This window comes from Cyprinodon tularosa, unplaced genomic scaffold (genome assembly GCF_016077235.1).
Source record: "Cyprinodon tularosa strain WSP-4 unplaced genomic scaffold, ASM1607723v1 ctg294, whole genome shotgun sequence".
Classification (NCBI taxonomy): domain Eukaryota; kingdom Metazoa; phylum Chordata; class Actinopteri; order Cyprinodontiformes; family Cyprinodontidae; genus Cyprinodon; species Cyprinodon tularosa.
The window spans coordinates 305686-325480 of record NW_024039001.1 but is presented as its reverse complement, the minus strand read 5'-3'; the positions used below and the strand labels follow the sequence as shown (position 1 = coordinate 325480).

At 39.6% G+C, this 19795-nt stretch overlaps 1 protein-coding gene across 2 annotated transcripts in view; it reads right to left on the bottom strand.

Moving 5' to 3' along the window:
• Window positions 1-19795, bottom strand: part of gpr158a (G protein-coupled receptor 158a) — a 106446-nt gene that overhangs the window by 80802 nt on the left and 5849 nt on the right. For both annotated transcript variants that reach the window (XM_038291106.1, XM_038291105.1), the window contains exon 2: window positions 5785-5890. In XM_038291106.1, the coding sequence (XP_038147034.1) occupies window positions 5785-5890 (106 nt within the window). The remainder of the gene's footprint in view (window positions 1-5784; window positions 5891-19795) is intronic.

Genomic DNA, 19795 nt, shown 5'->3' with positions numbered 1-19795 from the left:
TACATAAGACTCTTTTCAGTGTAATTGTGCATTGCCAGCCCTCCTGTGCTCGGCCTGCTCTCACTGGATTCTCTCATCTGGACTGTTTCTGCCAGTCTCCATTTTATTCTACCCGCCTCCACTCTTTCCATCATCGTCTGCCTCCTCAGGTCTGCAATCAGTCAGTTCAGCCTGCGTTTCTGGTTTATTTGCCTTTTCTTGTGTTTATCTCCCTGCATTCACGAACCTTTATAAAAAACGGTCTAAATTAAGCCTTTTTAAACTCACTCTCAAGTCTGGCTAATCCTCAGGTTTTCAGGTTACAGTAGAACTGTGCCTTACATCCAGAAGTGTGCCTTTATTTTTCTAAAAATCTTTTAGACTTATTTCCAAGGTGCTTATAAAATTCTTGTATCAAAATCTGTATTTTTTAAAGATTTTTTAGAATACATTTTACAAAGCGTGGAAACTGATTGAAATTCCTTCAAGAGCATTTAAGCATTGAAACATCTCTTGGCAATATACAGTAACAGACCGGCAACAGTGAAAGAGTTTACAGTAGTCTGATTTAAAAATAGTCAGAATAAATATATTTTTTTAAATGTGTGAGAAAATGCATTTGTGGAAAAAAAACTTTGCTGGTGAAAAACGGAAATCTAATGTTAATTTCCTTTGTAGGCTTAAATAGTCAATCATTTTGGTGGTTTCTGCTCTTTTCATTTGGCAGTTGTTTTTTTTGCAGGCCGCAGTAATCATTTAAGTTATGTGTCACTGCCTTTCACTGGCTGCGGTCCCCAGGGCCTCACCACTTGTTCTGAGCAATAAGCTAATTGATTGAAACATTCATCATCATCCAGCACCACGTTCTGCCATGAGACCTGCCCCAAGGGGGGGATGATGTCCCAAAGAACGACAAAAAGCACTAATGAAAGGGCCATCGTTGAAAGATGGGGGAAATATTTATCTTCAACGGCACATGTTCGCTTCTCAAACAGGAAATTAATTTGTAGTTGCAGCTGACCATCTTTATTGGTTTGCTACATGATTCAGTAGTTTTATGCAAGCCACTATGACACAGACTTACAACCGTAATCAAAGGGATTGCCATGTTTGCACTTGACTAAATAAATGTAGTCAGCCAAGCTAAATTAATTACAATATATTGCTTTTGACAGCAGAATCTTGACTTGTACATTTCTGTAAATCAAACATGATTTATCATTTATTTCCAATGATGGAGGTGATGCTAAAGCATTGATTCCCTGTTGGGGTTGTGACCCCACTTACGGTCTGAGGTCTTGGGATTCTCTACAGAAATTAAACTAAACAACAAATATAATAATGATAAAGCATTTTATATGTGAAAATATATGACAACATTAAACATAGACAAAACCAAATACATGCAGACTAGGTTTTCATGCTGTTTTTATTACAAACATGTTAAAAAAGAATCCACTGGACTTGGTTTCAATTCAAAATGTCAGAATTAGCATTGAGTTCAAAGCTTTATATAGTAACTCAAAAACTTGTTTTGGCTTAGAAAACATTTAAATTGAACTGGTCTCCCCCTTTAGGAATGGGAAGTCATTTGGGCTCTTTGTTAGCCTGCAATACCCGATAATGATCTATGCCTCTGAAAGGGGAGTCTTTAGGGGGAATTGTTGGCTTGGCTGCCCAGGCGAAATGTTTTGTCACTGCATGGGGGTGGGGGGCGGGGGGGTTGAAATGATAGCACGGAGGAATGAACTCTATTGCTGCAAAAAAGCTTCCTGGATGGGAAGCCAAACGTCTTCAAAACGTCTTGAAAACCAAGTCCATTGGATTGATTTTTTTTTTACTTTTTCGGAATGACTTTGACCTGGATGACTAAGAAGCTTCACCAGCACATTTTTTTTATATTGTTCGTGATCCAACTTATAGTTTGGGTAAGGAGTCCATGCTGACACTATTTTGTCGGTCTGAAGCTAAAGTTTGGAAACCTCTGTATGAAAACCATAACATGCAGCACCAAGAAAAAAAATATAAACCACTCCAGTTTCGTTTAATTTAAAGAAAATCAGAAATATTTGGAACATTAAAGTTTGTTGATCAATAGCTTGAATGCCTTTAAAAGTTTTCCCTGAACTTTTGTAATTTTTTCGACTTATTTCCAGTCAAGTGATAAAGCCCTGATTATTGCATCAAATTCATGTTATGAGCTTTAAAGGAAGAAGCAATAATTCTACATAACCAAGTAAGACTATCTTTTCTTAATTTTCCAGATGGTAATACAACTTGAATGCCTCCTAAAGTCCAAATTTCATATGAAACGGCAAAGGGGCAACCACAAATTCAACATCCAATTTAAATAACGATTGTAATCTATATTTATTAGCATTGAGGACAGTTGTGACGTTGAGCATATAGTTTTAACAATGTAAAACTCTACAATTAAGACTAAATTTTGTACTTTGTTACTTGTTTTATTAATTATAGTCGCACCAAAGCAATTGAGTTCTGATTTCAAAACTAGAGCAGGACAAACCCCAGCTTCCTAGACAAATCAAACCTATTTCATTTAAAATAACTTCCATCCTATCTTATCCTAGAATAAAAAAAAAAAAATTTAAGATGATAAATAAACACACCAGCATCAACATATGCGTTTTTTATGTTAATGTTATTCTTACAGCTTAAAAATCTTTTCACTATGATGCAAGAAAAAGTGTGACCCTTCCCTTCATGTCGCTTTGCACTGCCAGTCGGTCGGCTAAAAGATGAGTGCAACAGCTTTTGCTTTGTCACTACCCGATCCGTCCTTTAAGCATGATCCATACCATAAGCCCATTTGCACGTGTGCAACCAGATACACATTTGGGTATCCATAAATAATATAATTATGGTACTAGAATTACTTATTTTTATCCTAAACTCACTAAAGAATGCTAATACATATCTTAAATTTTTTTTATGACTTTTCTGAGACAATTTAAATGCTTTCTACATTTTCTCCCTTAAACTGCTTGCCTGAGGTCATCATGGGACATGCTCAGAGTAGTCTGGCAAAATATAATTAACCATGTTTATCTGCATTATAGTTGTTTCTTTCTTTAGGTTATGCACTATATACAATAATGGTAACACGAAAGGAAAACATAAAACTCAAAAAGACTAGATTTATGTTTAACTCCGGTGCAGATCAGGCACAGACGAGTGATAACACAGGAAGGATTTTAAGGCATTTATTTTCTCAGTAATACATTAATAACCTTTAAAACATTAGAGTTTAGTACGCTTACTATTTTTTATGTGCAAGTGCAAATGAGCTGATGGTACTATTGGTACAATTTAAAGAGTAATATTGCTGCGAGCCAACAAGTTAACTGGAGCTAACATTCTTCTCCCACCATTCTCCAGGGGCTATATATAGATCTCCCCCTTCAGGTTTGGTGGGAAACAGTTCAATAGCTATCAGCAGTTTATAGCCTGGTGCGACTTATATATGTAGGTTTCCAGTTTTTAATTTCAAATTTAGTTGGCATGGCTTATATTAAGGTGCACCCTATAGTCCAGAAAATACGGTAAGTTGAAAGAAATGGACAAAAAATAAAACCACACATAATACGTGGGTTCTCAAATAGATCCTACAAGTAACTCTTTGATGAGCCATAGCATTAGCCTCTGCCTGAGTCTTGCTGAATTGTAGGTAAAGTCGGTCAAATGGCAGAGCAGCTGCTTTGGCTCAAATTCAGCTGCAGGAATAACTCTCCAGCTACTTTTTATGTTGACAAAAGTACGTAACATCAGTTGTATGATTAAGACTCCTATAGCAGTTTATTAGAGGCTGGAGATTTGAATTAGTGGGGAAAAAAAACAAATCTAAATGGCATTTTTTTCAAGTAGGTGAAGCATTCCTTAATCTTTCTAACCTATATAGCTAAATTTCTACCAACCACAATGCTGCAACAGATATGGCTATAGCTTACTGTAATTCCTATTTGCAGAGATGTGTAATTTATCTGTTTATCAAAGAGGCAGGACACTAATTAGCACTTGCACACAAAAAAGCTGTCATACAAGGACGAACACATGCTGCAACAAGCTACAACCTCAACGGCGTCTCATCAGTCAAAGCAAAGTTCGGATACACTGCTGCACTCATGGAACAAGCGAACGTTGCTGCCATAGGTTTTCATCTTTACACACACAGACGCGGTCAAAAGTCGCTGGCACTCTCAAAGGGAGGGGTGGTAGTACTCAGACAAAGAGTGTTTAATTATTTAAAGAGGCTCACCGCCATACATTACATCGCATGCATTATGGAACAGTTTCATTTGCAGCATGTCTGTGATATCTTACATTGGTTCACCTCAACTTAAAGTTTTAATAAACATAAATATGTCTAACCACTGGGAGCTGTTGGATTTACTGTGTTATACTAAAAAAATCCTGACCTGAAACCCTTGGCAGCCTGAGGGTGGCAATGTAATAAATCCCTTCACTTTCAAATGATAAGTACAAAACGGGACTAGAAATTGAAGGAAATTTGTGGACCTATATGTTTAAAGTAGCTGCCTGATCTTTTTCCCCATGTATATATGTTCAACTTTACAGTCGTAGTCTAAATAAATTATTTGTTTTTTATTTGTATTGCTATTATAATATTCTACCAGTCACCAGGTACCAAATTTAAACTGTAGTTTTGTTTCATGCTACGATAAATGGACAAGTAAAAGCAGTACATATGATTATAACATAATCAACATCCTTGGCTTTGCTTGTAGTAGTAGTAGCTTCATCTGGCCTGTTCCTGTTTGTCTGTGACACCATTCTGGAGAGAAATATCAGCTTTGCTTCTGCCAGCAGAATATTTGTTTATAGATGTTTTAGCTTGACCTGTTTTTCAGTGTTATCCTGTTTCTCTGACTGGATTTCCTTCGATATAAAACTGAACCAATCTGACTATGATGTGGTTGAATTCTCTCTATAATGTGCCTTGAGATGACATGTGTTGTGAATTGCTACTATATAAATAAACTGATTAATTCAAATTAAAATCAAATTAATGTGAAGGATTTTCAGCATCATACTGGACTGGATGTCTGACATCCACCTAGAAATATCTGCTTATAGTTTTATTACCCTCTCTAAGAGCTCGTAAGAGCTTCATGCTCAGGCGCACTGAGACAGGGCAATTTAGTCAGAAGAAAAACAACCATCTGTTTTCTCTCTGCTGGTGTAAAACATATTCCTTCTAACCTTATATCTCAGTCCCTATTTGCTAAATGTGTTTGTTCTGACCCTGGAAACAGACTCTCCAGACTTGAGCTGACCCTCTATGTGGTGCACCTCTTTTTGTTGGCTAACCAAACTTACAATACCTGTCTTTCAGACCTTGTTTCATACCAGGTGGTGGTGGACTAAGTGTCAACAGATAAAAACACAGTATTTTTCATCTCAGAGCAGCCTTGATGGAGGTAATAACCAAGACATGTGGTAGGTGCCTTTAATAAAACTTCATGTGGGAACATGACGTCTCTCTTCTCTGTATTCCTGGTGCTTTGCAGGTGAATGCTGCAGTCTGCATGGAAAACGCGGATCAAGGTACTTTAATGTTGATACATTTTAAAAAACAGTGTCGGCCAGCAGCACTAGTAGCAGTCAGAACACCGTCCATTTTGTCACAAGTCATGCTGAGTACTGATTTTTCTTTCAGAGCTTCATGGCAATGGGGTAGGGAAATGGGGAGGCAGGGGGTATATTACAGTTCATTTTTCCAAAGTCAATCGATCCCTGTCTGAGCCTCACGTCCGGCACACTTACCTCCATAGTGGTCAGGTTGCATCGATGGGTTCCAGCAAACCAACCGTCAGTGGAGCACTGGTCGATATCAACATCCTGTAGATTAACGTCCACCCGCACCACACCCCTAAAAGCCAGGAGGACATGAGGCTTAGAGATGCAGCTGGTGAGCTGTTCATTTTCATTTCACAGGATAAATATTAGTAACATAACCAGACACAATTTTCCCAGAATTTTTAAAAGATTCAAATGAGTAATGATTCAGGGCAGCTGAGGTGTAGGGTCCAAACTCTTGTTTCTATAGTGGTTCTGAATAAGAAGAGGATACTCTTATTTACTCTTCCAGCTCCCATATACCATCCCGCTATGCTGCAGCTGGGGTAACATATATTCAAGAACAAAGTACCACAATGTAACAACACCAAATTATTTAAAATGTGTTTTTTCTTTCTGTATGGAGACGGACAACGTCCTTTAAATGTGGAGTCTTTAGGCCAAAATGCAACCACTTTAGCATGCTTTACATGAAACTCATTTTCATGATCAGAATAGCCAAATTAAGTACACAGAGATATGAAATCAGTAATTATTAAATAAGACAATGAATGGATCCCATCCCCTCATGTGGGAACTGCTCTAAGCATTAAGCATGCTGAGGTGAGTGAAATATGTTAATTGGCATGTGCTTATACAGCCCATGTTCAAGTCTGGGGACTTTAAAGAGACACCACAACATGAACAAATGAGAGAAATCCGTATACAACTTTTAATTTCTCAATATCATATCAGCCGGAATCATACAATCTTTTATTGCCTATTTTATATTGTGACATGAGGCTTGGTCAAGTGATTAATCTCAAACAGAGAACAATAATCAACAACAACAGGTATGAGAACAGTGGCCCATTTTGTTATCCACCAAAGAGTTAATTAGCTTTTTTTTTTTTTCCCAGCGTTTTCTTGTTATTAGACGTCACAAGTACAGTGCAATGAAAGTCACTTCCTCCTCCCTTGGGGAGCAGTGGGCTGCCATTGTGCAGCGCCCGGAGAGCAGTGTGGGGTCTTTTGGTCAGGGACCCAGAGTGGCTGTCCATGGGAGAGGGTTAGGGAACCCACGCTTCCTGTTTGCATGACGGGTGACTTACCACTTGAGCTAGCCAGCCACTAGCTAGACAGAAGCTAAATACTCTGCACAGAAACAGAAGCAAAGTGTTTTTATGAGCTTTCTAATGTCGAAGATTTTAGGTTTAGGCTACTATATTGCAATATTCATATTTTGGCTGATATCCAACTGATTTCCACTATCAATATTGTATCAGGACAGTCCTAACACTAATGATGGTGATGACACACAGACTGATTCAATTACTCCTCAGGACAGACACAGACAGTGAGTATCTTCATTTTAGAACATTCAATATTATTGGATTATTGAGACATTTTTTATCTTACATGTTTGATAGAAAAGTGTGTGCTTGAATTGTTGTTTGTGTCATGATCTGGCCTGTTTGCTCCTTAATTAGTAATCCCTTTCACCTGTGGTTTTCTCTCCCTGCCTCAATTATAATTTATTCCTCTCACCTGTTTCATGTGGTTTATATTCAGTTCAGCCTGAGCATTCAGGGCCAGATCATTGCTTGTCTTTCTGTTAGCCTGTCTGTTAGTTTTGTTCCGTGGTTCGTGTCCTGGATACTGGCAGCCAGTGGAAAGAGGGTTTTTGTGTTTGTCTCGTCTCCTGCTCGTCCACTGTTCCTCCCCTGCGGAGTCCTCTGGGTTTTTGGCTCAATATGTGGGGATGTTCAGTTTTTATTCAGTAAGCCTGGCTCCAGGGAGGAGACCAGTTTAAAGTCCTGCTTCAAGTTCCGGTTCTACGTCCTGTCTCGGCTACACTCTTCCACTGAGCCTGCCTGTCTGCACCTGATCCCGTCTGATCCTGTGCGTGACCACCTGGTCATGCTTCTGGTCCCAGTCAGACTCTGAACCCTCCTGGGAGCCTGTGGATGCCTGGAAGTCTGGATCCTACCACCTGTTTCTGTTCCTGCCTGATCTGCAACCTGTTCTGTCTGTTCCTGCCTGTTCTGCATCCCTGACCAGGATCGGCTTCCAGCATGACCTCTGGGACTGCAGCACTTGGGGACATTCTTGGTCTGGACTGTTAAACCAGGTAAGTGACTCACTGGGAACATCATCTTCAGTCAGATGATCGTGGTCACTTACCTGTGTTTCTCCCCTAGAGTGTCCATAGAAACTCCCACAGTTTAAAAACATGACTGTTTTGTTAAATGGCTTCTCTAAATTCTCCATAAGAGTGATTGTGTTTGTGGATGGTTGTTTGTCTTGTTTGTCTTTATGTTGTCCTGTGATAAGACTGGCGACCTGTCCAGGGTGTTATCCTCTCGCCATAGAAAGCTGGAGATAGGAACCCCTTCCAACCCAAGCAGGGATAAATGTGACAGAAAATGGATGGATGGATGTTCCATAAAAGCAAGTCATATGTGTGGTTTATAAGTTTAAATAAACAGAACAAAAGCTGTTGGAGATTTCTTTTTCAGACCAAGAAGGACAAGACAAGGATTGGACCAGTATGATCCAGTACTGTTAATCACTAACCTCTGAGAGAATCAGCCAAGGTACACAGTACTGGGAAGACAGTGGCTGTCTGAGATAATCAGTTATTTCTGCACGTTAGGTCAGCAAATAGATGTGTAAGTAACATGCAGTCTGAAAAACTACTCTGTTTGTTTATAATATGCTTTTTACACTCATTAAAAAATAGTCTCTGAACTATCAGGGCTATATTTTTGGAGCCTAATTAGTATTTTCTTTCTTTCTCCTGCTTTCAGAGTAAGGGAATCTTAACAGAGGTCAGTCTTCCAAATGTGGACCTCCATATTTGATCTCTTTCCAGTCATCGCATTCACTTTTCATCTACAACCATTAGAAAAATTAATAGTTGTCTCTCGTGCTGTCTTTTTTTACGTTTAAGAAATAAGGAACACCTTGAAAAATCTTCTCAGGAGCAAAAGGACAAACTACCCTTAGTAGTACTGGCGTGAGCATGCCAACCTACTCCACAATATATGTGACTAAGAGAATCAGCGTGTTTCATTGAATTCACTGTCTGAAAAAAAACACAGCTGTTACAAGAGGAATAATAAATACAAAACTGTTTTAATCTTTATTTAAATGAATAAGGATCGAGAGGGGGCAACATGAGGCAGTGATGTCTAAAGCAATAGCACTGGCAAGAAATGAAAACTACTTTCATCCCTGCATAAGACCAACATACATTTCTAATTAGACCAAATAAAAACATGGTCACCATTAGAAGGGAGATTAAACCAGACTTTCTGCTGACCTAAACCTCCTTCTGTAAAAGAGGTAAACCATTTATATCTGATAAACCTTTTTGTGCAATCTCTCTATTAAACTGTTATCCTCTAGCTGTAAGTTAAGTAAAAGAAAAAGCTACTTTATTTTGCCTTTTTTTTCACTAGATTTAATTTAGATACAAGCAGAGGCTGCATAATGTAACCCTATAACCTCAGCCCACGCACACTAGTACCCTTTATGGTAAACTTTGAAATAAAGCACAGCTGGAGGCGAATGTAGATATAAAATATCTAGAAACTCAAAGCTTTGGCAAACTTAGAGGATATAAAACTACCAGGAGTCACGGTGTCATGACAGGTGAAATTTTCCAAGTTACTTACAGAAACTAAAACTCATAAAAAGAAAGATGATTGGTAGTTTTCACCAAGGTACTCTTAGAGCTAATAGTGATTACATTTATCTGTATAGGCCCTGTATTATATCTCATATAATATTGTACTGTCATGTTTCTTTGTTCATCTGCACCAATTGCTTGTACTCCTTCGAGGACCATTAAGCACCATTTGCTGAATCAGCAACATAGCCCTCTATTACCCACCAATAAAGACGAGCAAAACGCTTTGGAGAAGAGAATGAATGTGACTGTTTCACCTCAGAATCTCAGCTTTTGTAATGTTTGTGGCTTATATTCAAATGTTTTAATTAAAAAAAAACAGCCTGTTAAAACAGATACACATTAAATATTAAATAAAATCAGTACATAATTACATAAACAACAATCCCGCGCAATGTTTTCTTCAGAGCAGACTGATAGTAAAATTCATATAGCTGTCAATAAAAGTGGAAATTAACTTATTATTTTCCTACAGTGTCAAAAAGAAAGAACTTTAAAATGAATAAAAAATGAATAAAATGAATTTTCTCAGTGAAGTTTGAAGTTATGACTGCTGTCTGTTTTAAAACTGCTTTTCAAATTTTCTGTGGTATCTAGCATTTAAATGACAGAAACAGATTAAGCTTTGGTTTCAGTTGAATTTACATTTTCATTATTGCTCCAAGCACTTTGATATATGTTTTGCAGCCAGCACCCATGCATAAAGAACCAGCATGTGAAAGACTCATCCTCACAACTGTTCAACAAACAGCTACTCTTGTTCACTTCTAGCAGTGCTATTTTGTTCATCCTTCCATCCATCCCTTCATCCATCCATCCCTTCATCCATCCACCCGTCCATCAATCCATCCATCCTTCCTTCCATCAATCTTCTCTCCATCCATCCACCCATCCATTCTGCCATACATCCATCCCTTCATCCATCCAACAGTCCATCCATCCATCCTTCCATCCTCCCATCCATCCATCTTCTCTCCATCCATCCACCCATCCATCTAGCCATACATCCATCCCTTCATCCATCCATCCATCCATCCTTCCATCCATCCATCCATCCATTCATATATCCATCCTTCCATCCATCCATCCTTCCACCCACCCTTCCATCCATCACCCATCCATCCATCCATCCATCCTTCCATCCATCCATCCTTCCATCCAGCCATCCATCCATCCACCCATCCAGCCATCCATCAATTCATCTATCCATCCATCAATCCATCCATCCATCCATCCATCCATTCATATATCCATCCATCCATCCATCCATCCATCCATCCATCCATTCATATATCCATCCATCCATCCATCATCTCTCCATCCTTCCATCAATCCATCCATCCATCCATCCATCCTTCCATCCATCCATCTTTCCACCCACACATCCATCCATCCATGCATTCATCCATCCACCCATCCATCCATCCTTCCATCCATCCATCCATCCATCCACCCATCCATCCATCAATCCTTCCATCCATCCATCCATCCATCCATTCATATATCCATCCATCCATCCATCCATCCATCCATTCATATATCCATCCATCCATCCATCCATCCATCCATTCATATATCCATCCATACATACATCATCTCTCCATCCTTCCATCAATCCATCCATCCATCCATCCATCTATCCATCCATCAATCCATCCATCCATCCATCCATCCATCCATCCGTCCATCAATCCATCCATCCATCCATCCATCCATCCATCCATCCATCCATCCATCCATCCATTCATATATCCATCCATCCATCGTTCCATCCTCCCATCCTTCCACCCACCCATCTTTCCATCCATCCATCCATCCATCCATCCATCCATCGTTCCATCCTTCCATCCATCCATCCATCCATCCATCGATCCATCCATCGTTCCATCCTTCCATCCATCCATCCATCCATCCATCCATCCTTCCATCCATCCATCCATCCATCCATCGTTCCATCTTTCCATCCATCCATCCATCCATCCATCGTTCCATCTTTCCATCCATCCATCCATCCATCCATCCATCCATCGTTCCATCCTTCCATCCATTCATCGTTCCATCCTTCCATCCTTCCATCCATCCATCCATCCATCCATCCATTCATATATCCATCCTTCCAACCTTCCATCCATCCATCCATCCATCCATCCATCCATCCATCCATCCATCCATCCATCCATCCATCCATCCATCCATCCATCGTTCCATCCTTCCATCCTTCCACCCACCCATCTTTCCATCCATCCATCCACCCATCCATCCATGCATATATCCATATTTCAATCCATACATCGTCTCTCCACCTATCCAATCCATCCATCCATCCATCCATCCATCCATCCATCCATCCATCCATCCATCCATCCATCCAACATGCATCCATCCTAGCAGATTTTGTAAAAATGTTTATTTGTTTACATTAAATTCAATTAGAGTTCCCATGACCCTGTAATATTTAAATGTCTTTAAACACATAAACAAGTGCCTCTTATCTCAGCCTGATCCTGGTCTTGAGTAGAAATACAAACATATTCATTTATATGAAATGAAATTAATCCAGTACGGCTTTGGATTCTTTTCCTTTTCATGCATACAGACACACACACACACAAACACACACTTCCACAAATAATGCTGCTGTTGCATGTTCTCCAGGTATCAAGGAGTCGGTTTACTGTGTGCAGCTCCCAGTGGACGCACTAGGCGAGTGCAAGACTCTTTCTGCCTGTACTTCTCTTCATAATAAGTGCTGGTTTGGTCCTTCCTTGGGGCAAACTGACCTCAGTATTTTCTGCTTCGCTGATGGTTTGGCTAAGAAATTACCTCCAATTTTCCTGCTGTATAATAAACACAAACTCAGTGCAGGACTATTTAAATTTTTTAAACTATAAAAAACTTTTCAAAATGTGATTTCCGGGCTCAGTATTATGGTCAACAACCTTATGTCTTTCTCTCTTGTTTCTGCAGTCTCCTACTCTTCTTCCACTTCTCAGCCAATAAATACATACAGCGTGTAAAATAGCTTCTGAGAGAGAGGAGAAAAATAAAAGAGAATGTCTGCCGGGCAGAACACGAGGATAATGGCTGAGAGTGTGTGGCAAAGGAGCCGGGACGTAATTTGAGAGTGGCGATGAGGAGTACGAGCAGCGGCATCATGCTAGCCATTCAGGCCCATAGACATAAAGGTGGCATTACCACAGAGAGTAAGAGATAGAGGTGCCCCAGGAAACAGAGAGCTCACTCCTTTTATCCACCATTCTTTGTGAATTTAAAGGCCAGCCTGGTTAAGAGAGAGGGGCATCCCGCCTGCGGGGGCTCTGGTTTTTCTCACTTTGTGTCCAGATGCTTCAACTGACATCTGTACTTAACGGTGGATATATCCAGGCTGCAAATACATATTCATAAAAACATATTTCCTGTTTATCTTTAATAAATAAATGTGTCTAACCAACGAGCTTTGTGTCTGTACTTGTCTCTACTAGAACTAATTTATAATCTAGCTACATCTATAAATATACACTGTTGTCATAGAAGAAGCTTTAAACTTCTCAAGACTTTCATTTACTCAGACAGATGTTTGTATTTCCAATGAGGAGCACAGCAGATGTTAGTGGATGGTCTCAGGTCTTACTAAGAAGCTGACATAGGACGGGGTAAATTAATAGCAGAATTTAGTAAAACAATTCTTCAGGAAATTATTAGGTCAGTAATTAGACTTTAGAACCAGTATAGAGTGACAAGGATGTCCTTGTAATCACACTTTCAAGGTGAGAGAAGTCAGATTAAAGTCGCCTCCCTGGTGAGTTTTCTGGTTGCAGGTCAGAAAACAGCAGAATTTTCCCTTAGTGTGGTGTTATATAACTTTACAAATATAAATGGATAACAATATGCACCCATCCGTGGTTTTTCTGCAGAGGTAAATGTTAAAAAGGTGGCACAAACCCTGAATGGATCACCATTTGATGGATCACCTGAATGGTCCATCAAAAGGCAACTCAGACACGAAAGACAAACATCTACTCATGGTGTGAATATAAACAGCGCAGTTCAAGATCTGAACCCAGGAATTTTCTTCCTGCAAGGCAACAGTGTCTCTAACTGTGCGAAAATAAAGTCTTAAATTAACCGTTTAATTCAAAAATATATATATTGAGAGGTGAACAGGATCGCAAGGAGATATTTGCATATCTTTTTTGTAAGGTAAAAGTTAACTGTTTCAGACACTGCATCTCCATCTTGTTATATTATCTCGTTAATCCAACCTTTACTGATTTCCCCAAGTCTTGATTCATTTGAACTATTATTCATAGATTTTTTTCCTGTCTTTATCTTTGCATTTGAATCCAATTCAACATCAAATAATGATAGTTTTAAAGGTAAATTTAATAGCAATGCAGGGAGGTAATTACTCTATAGAAAACTATTCTGGTTTCTTTGTTTATTGTTAATGCCACAAGGTCCTAAAGGTCTTCCAATGCTTATCTTCAGAGATTTGCTGCTTTTTGGATGATTTTCTTTCTAACTCCAGACCAACAGCATATTGTATAATTGTGCTTAAAACCGATGAGCAACTTTAAATTGGAAGCAATAGCCAGCGGTCCACAGACAACCAGTATCTGAAAGTCATGGAAGGGGGAAAAAAAGCTGAAAGAAATCCAGCTAAGGTCTGACTCAGAACCAGATAGATTTATCGCTTCAAAAACAAAATCTCAATTATTTTGTAGATTTTCACAAACAAATAGTAGAAAAAAGCAAAGAAAGTTCAAGGAAAAACTTGGAAAGCCCTTAAGAAAGCCAGACAATTGATCAAGACTAATTTGATAAAGGCTAAAAGCTCAAACTTTTAGTAAATATAACAAGGTTATATTATCTAACCCAAGAACCGAGGAAAAACTATATGTATTTCAAGGAAAACGTGAGCTACTGATAGACAATCTATGTTTTATATTTTAATCTATTCTATGTGTAACAACACTGAGATCCTATTGTTATACATAGAAAGTTGCAGAAGATATCTAAAAAATATATCTTTTAATTAGAGACCTGTATTGGGACAATATTTCCAAGTAATGCTGGTGCAAAAAAGTAAATTTTTATGAAGTTTTAATAAGAAAAAATATAAGCCGAAAATGATCCCCAAGATCACCTTATTTAAACCTGCATGTCTGTGAAAAAGTTGCAAACCCACATGAACCTGAAACCCACTCTATATCCTAATAGGAAAACACGTCTGCCCTTTGGGAAATGGCCGCTTTCTAGATTATGTCACGCAACATTCAAAATGCGAGAGCCGGCTGGGCCTTCCCAATGAAAACGTCTTCTCCGTCATCTCAGTGATGGATATGCATTAAGCCGGCAGGACGCGATGAAGCTAATGCAAAGTCAAGCCGCTGGGCACACTGCTGCTTGTCTACGAGCATTTCAGTGCAGTCCGGGTCATTTTATTGAGTTTTGTCGCCGAGCGTCAAAATTGATGCGGCCCCCGTGGGGAAGGAGCTGTGACTGGATGAAAAATTTAAAAAATCCATTTTGTTTTGCGGTTTTTTTTGCATCCCACTTTCTTGCACTCCTGGTATCAAAAAGGCAACAAAGTGGTGATTTAAGTTAGTGAGAAGCTTGTTTTTTTTTTTTTTTTTTTTATGTGATATGTTCAATATTTGAATAAAAAGGAGGTACGTACGGCTTTAGCAAAGTGTCTATGTTTACACCCTTCTTCACACTGGTTTGTTGATCGGAAAAGACTGAGACTCTACAGGAAAATGCAAAAGTACTCAAAAACATTACAGCCACAATCTTTAATGTATTATTAGGATTTTATGTGATATACCTACAATACTTGAGCACACTTTGTGTAGTAAAAGGAAAATGATTTGTTGTTCCAAAAGATCTACAAAGTGTTGCATATATTTGCATTCAGCCCCATTTACTTTGATACCTCTGAATACACAGAGATTTCAGAGTAAAGTGTAAACAGAAGCATACAGACAACAAAACTTTAAATCAGACTTAGGTTAAACAATACCCTAAGGTTTAAATATCTTTCATGAAATTTCAATAATCCAAAATGGAACCAGTATTGTAAAGTACCTGATAACTAGAAAAGAAACGGCTGTCCCCTGACTGACAGGCTGGGGAATTAGTCGAAGAATCAATAAAGATGTACGAGGTAACTCTGGAAGAAGAAACTGACATTCGGGTAACCAAATTTGATAAGAGAACAGCTGTTAGGGTTTTATACACAAGTCTGGGATTCATGGAAGGGTGGTGGGAAGAATTATATATGTCACCTAAAGTGTGGAAGAAGGTGAACTCATCAGATGACTCCAGAATGGAGGGTTTTTTTGGCCAAGATGCAAAATGTACACCCAAGTCTACTTTAACACACCAAGCCGATGGGGAGGGATGTGGGTGGCAGCATCATGCTGTGGGGATTAGTTTCCTTCATTAGGGACAGAGAAGCTGACCAGAGATGGATGGAGCAAAAGGGGGTCAAAGCTGAGTGTACATTTTTAGAGGCTGAAAAAGACCAACTGAGTTTCTGTTGTGATGTGTTGTGTTTCTCTGTTTTCTTCATTTCCCTGGGTTAATTAGTCTACCTCTGTCAGCACCGTACTCTCCTGCCTTAATATCTCCTTATTTACACCCAGCTTTTACCATAAGCCTTACCTTATCCTCCAGCCTGCCTCATTATTTAAGCTCCTGATTTTTCCTTGTTCGCTGATAAATTCCACAGTGCCTTGCTATTTTTTGTTAGTCTGTTTTGTTTTTTGTTTTTGACACATCATTTACTAAGTCTCCATTTTTACTGTTACAGTAGTTAACTCTTTCCAGTCTACAGTACACTTGGGTCCTTCTCAAAACCTACAGTATAGTCATGTCAGTGTGTTAAGTAAGTAAAGACTAGGGCTGCAGCTAACGATTATTTTGCAAATTGATTAATCTGTTGATTAATCGAATAATAATCGGAAAGCAAACAGTTCCTTAAAGAAGACTTTTTAGAAAATTAAACAATGTGAAACTAAAACGTTTCCACCCGAGGACTTCTGGATAGAGCTTATTCACAGACGAAAAATCATAAATGCAAAATGTTTATATATATTTTTTTTTACAATTTTGATATAATTGCTGCTCTAAGTGGGTTGTTCTGTCAGCTAAATGCATGTTTAAGAGTCTCTATACCACAGTTAACTATTAATTCATTGCTAAATTAGTTGACAATTATAACAATAATCGATTAATCACAATTAATCCAATCAGCTGTTTCAGCTCTGGTGCAGACCTAAGGTCAAATGAGAAACACTGGGAACATTTTAAATGTTTTTGCAGATTTTATTCAACCAGTTTGACTGAGCTGAGCTACCTTACAGAAAGTAATGTCAATCACTTAAGAAAACTGCTGATAATTCACAGATGTGTCATAATAAATCTAAAAATATCTCAAATGACTCCAGCATCATCAAGCATGTGTGATCTTTGTATTTGCAGCGCAGCAGAAAGCCTGAGTGCTTCTATTTTCTGTAAGTTTGACATTTACAGGCTGAGAGCATCGTATTGACAGGCCACCTGACTGCGCCGTGGAGCCCCACTGACGTCAGGAGGATCACCTTGGGGATCTGCAACCCCCGCTTGCTCTGAGGTTACACTCATTTCAACTTCTCTTCTTATTTCCTTATGTCCTCATTGAGTCAGAAAGCCTCAGTAAAGTATTTCAGACAGGCTCTTGTTGCTATAGATTAGCTGTAGATATTCACTGGTCCTCATCCTGAATGAGTTTTTATTTTTAACGCCTACGCTGTTTCAGCTCAGTTTAGCATCAAGCATGATCACGTTTAGCCTCGGGAACTGCTGGGAGTTTCTTCCTATTTGTTTCTGGATGGTGTCCATGGAAGCAGATGCTGCCAGGTCCTCATGGAGCTCATGGCCTCCCATCGAAGTCAAGGCGTCCAACACTACAGCTGGTTTCACAGACACATTTACAAGCAAAGTGAAGCCCTAATAATGAGAAATCTGTTCTCTGATTAGAGCACATTTGGCCTTTTTGAAAAATCTCCACCAAATGTGTGCATTTCTCAGTTGAAATCGATGAGTTTCTTTTATTTTCCCTCTGCTGTTGCCTCTGTTTGAGCTTCCCCTCTAAAGCAATTACCGCTTCTGCTTTGAAAGGTGAGTTTGAAGCCTGTTCACCACCCGCTGACTCATTTTTCTGCCTGTGCATCTTCACTTTGTGTCGTCTGCATTACATCTGAGCTAAGAGGGATCTGCCAATTCGGTTCCTACAGAATGTCTGAAACTCCAACAATGCCATCAGCACACATATGCACTTACAGCTTGATAACAGAAGCAGTTTTGTGGGAGGTTAGCGAGAAGAAGAGATGAAGCATGAGCAGTGTGATATCTTACAACTTCAGAAACAGCAGGTTGATCTAAACTATAGAAAAAACATGCAGTGCTTACTTCTTTATGTTTCACATTCTGTTCTTTTAATGTGGACCTGATCAACAGTTCTTTGAGAAGGATTATCTTTCGTCTCTCTGCTCCCAAATAATTTCAGTCACTGCATTCTGATATGTGAGTCATTAAATATAAATTCCCTAAAACTAAAAGACTGAACCTGCAGTGACCCCAGACACGGCCCTCTTTCTACTGTCGCCACTCACCACAAAACAGACTTCTCTGACAACGCCCATCCTTTCAAACTCATCTCTTTCCCACACAGCTTAATATAGACATTAAAGACTGAAATACACTATATTGCCAAAAGTATTTGCTCACCCATCCAAATTATTGGAATCAGGTGTTCCAATCACTTCCATGGCCACAGGTGTATAAATTCAAGCACCTAGGCATGCAGACTGTTTTTACAAACATTTGTGAAAGAATGGGTCGCTCTCAGGAGCTCAGTGAATTCCAGCGTGGAACTGTGATAGGATGCCACCTGTGCAACAAATCCAGTCGTGAAATTTCCTCGCTCCTAAATATTCCACAGTCAACTGTCAGCTGTATTATAAGAAAATGGAAGTGTTTGGGAACGACAGCAACTCAGCCACGAAGTGGTAGGCCACGTAAACTGACGGAGCGGGGTCAGCGGATGCTGACGCGCATAGTGCGAAGAGGTCGCCAACTTTCTGCAGAGTCAATCACTACAGACCTCCAAACTTCATGTGGCCTTCAGATTAGCTCAAGAACAGTGCGCAGAGAGCTTCATGGAATGGGTTTCCATGGTCGAGCAGCTGCATCCAAGCCATACATCACCAAGTGCAATGCAAAGCGTCGGATGCGGTGGTGTAAAGCACGCCGCCACTGGACTCTAGAGCAGTGGAGACGCGTTCTCTGGAGTGACGAATCGCGCTTCTCCATCTGGCAATCTGATGGACGGGTCTGGGTTTGGCGGTTGCCAGGAGAACGGTACTTGTCTGACTGCATTGTGCCAAGTGTAAAGTTTGGTGGAGGGGGGATTATGGTGTGGGGTTGTTTTTCAGGAGCTGGGCTTGGCCCCTTAGTTCCAGTGAAAGGAACTCTGAATGCTTCAGCATACCAAGACATTTTGGACAATTCCATGCTCCCAACTTTGTGGGAACAGTTTGGAGCTGGCCCCTTCCTCTTCCAACATGACTGTGCACCAGTGCACAAAGCAAGGTCCATAAAGACATGGATGACAGAGTCTGGTGTGGATGAACTTGACTGGCCTGCACAGAGTCCTGACCTCAACCCGATAGAACACCTTTGGGATGAATTAGAGCGGAGACTGAGAGCCAGGCCTTCTCGTCCAACATCAGTGTGCGACCTCACAAATGCGCTTCTGGAAGAATGGTCAAAAATTCCCATAAACACACTCCTAAACCTTGTGGACAGCCTTCCCAGAAGAGTTGAAGCTGTTCTAGCTGCAAAGGGTGGACCGACGTCATATTGAACCCTATGGATTAGGAACGGGATGTCACTTAAGCTCATATGTGAGTCAAGGCGGGTGAGCAAATACTTTTGGCAATATAGTGTATATTGATTTTGGGCAAAAAAATGAGTTCAACACAACCCTGTCTGACAAAAAGATGTAGGCTAAAAGATCCTAAAACGCATCACATTATGTACTAGAAGTTCAAGATCAGATGGGAAGTATAATCATTGACATCTATTACCCTGAAAAGTTCTGCAAGTCCATTTTTTTAAGATTGGGAACTGAAGAAATTTAGAGTGAGAGCTACTATAAACTGAGCAGTGGTGTCAAAAGTTCACACATTTGTTAGTTAAGTAGAAGTATAGATACTGCAGTTTAAAAACACTCTGGTAAAAGTTGAAGTATCAACTTGA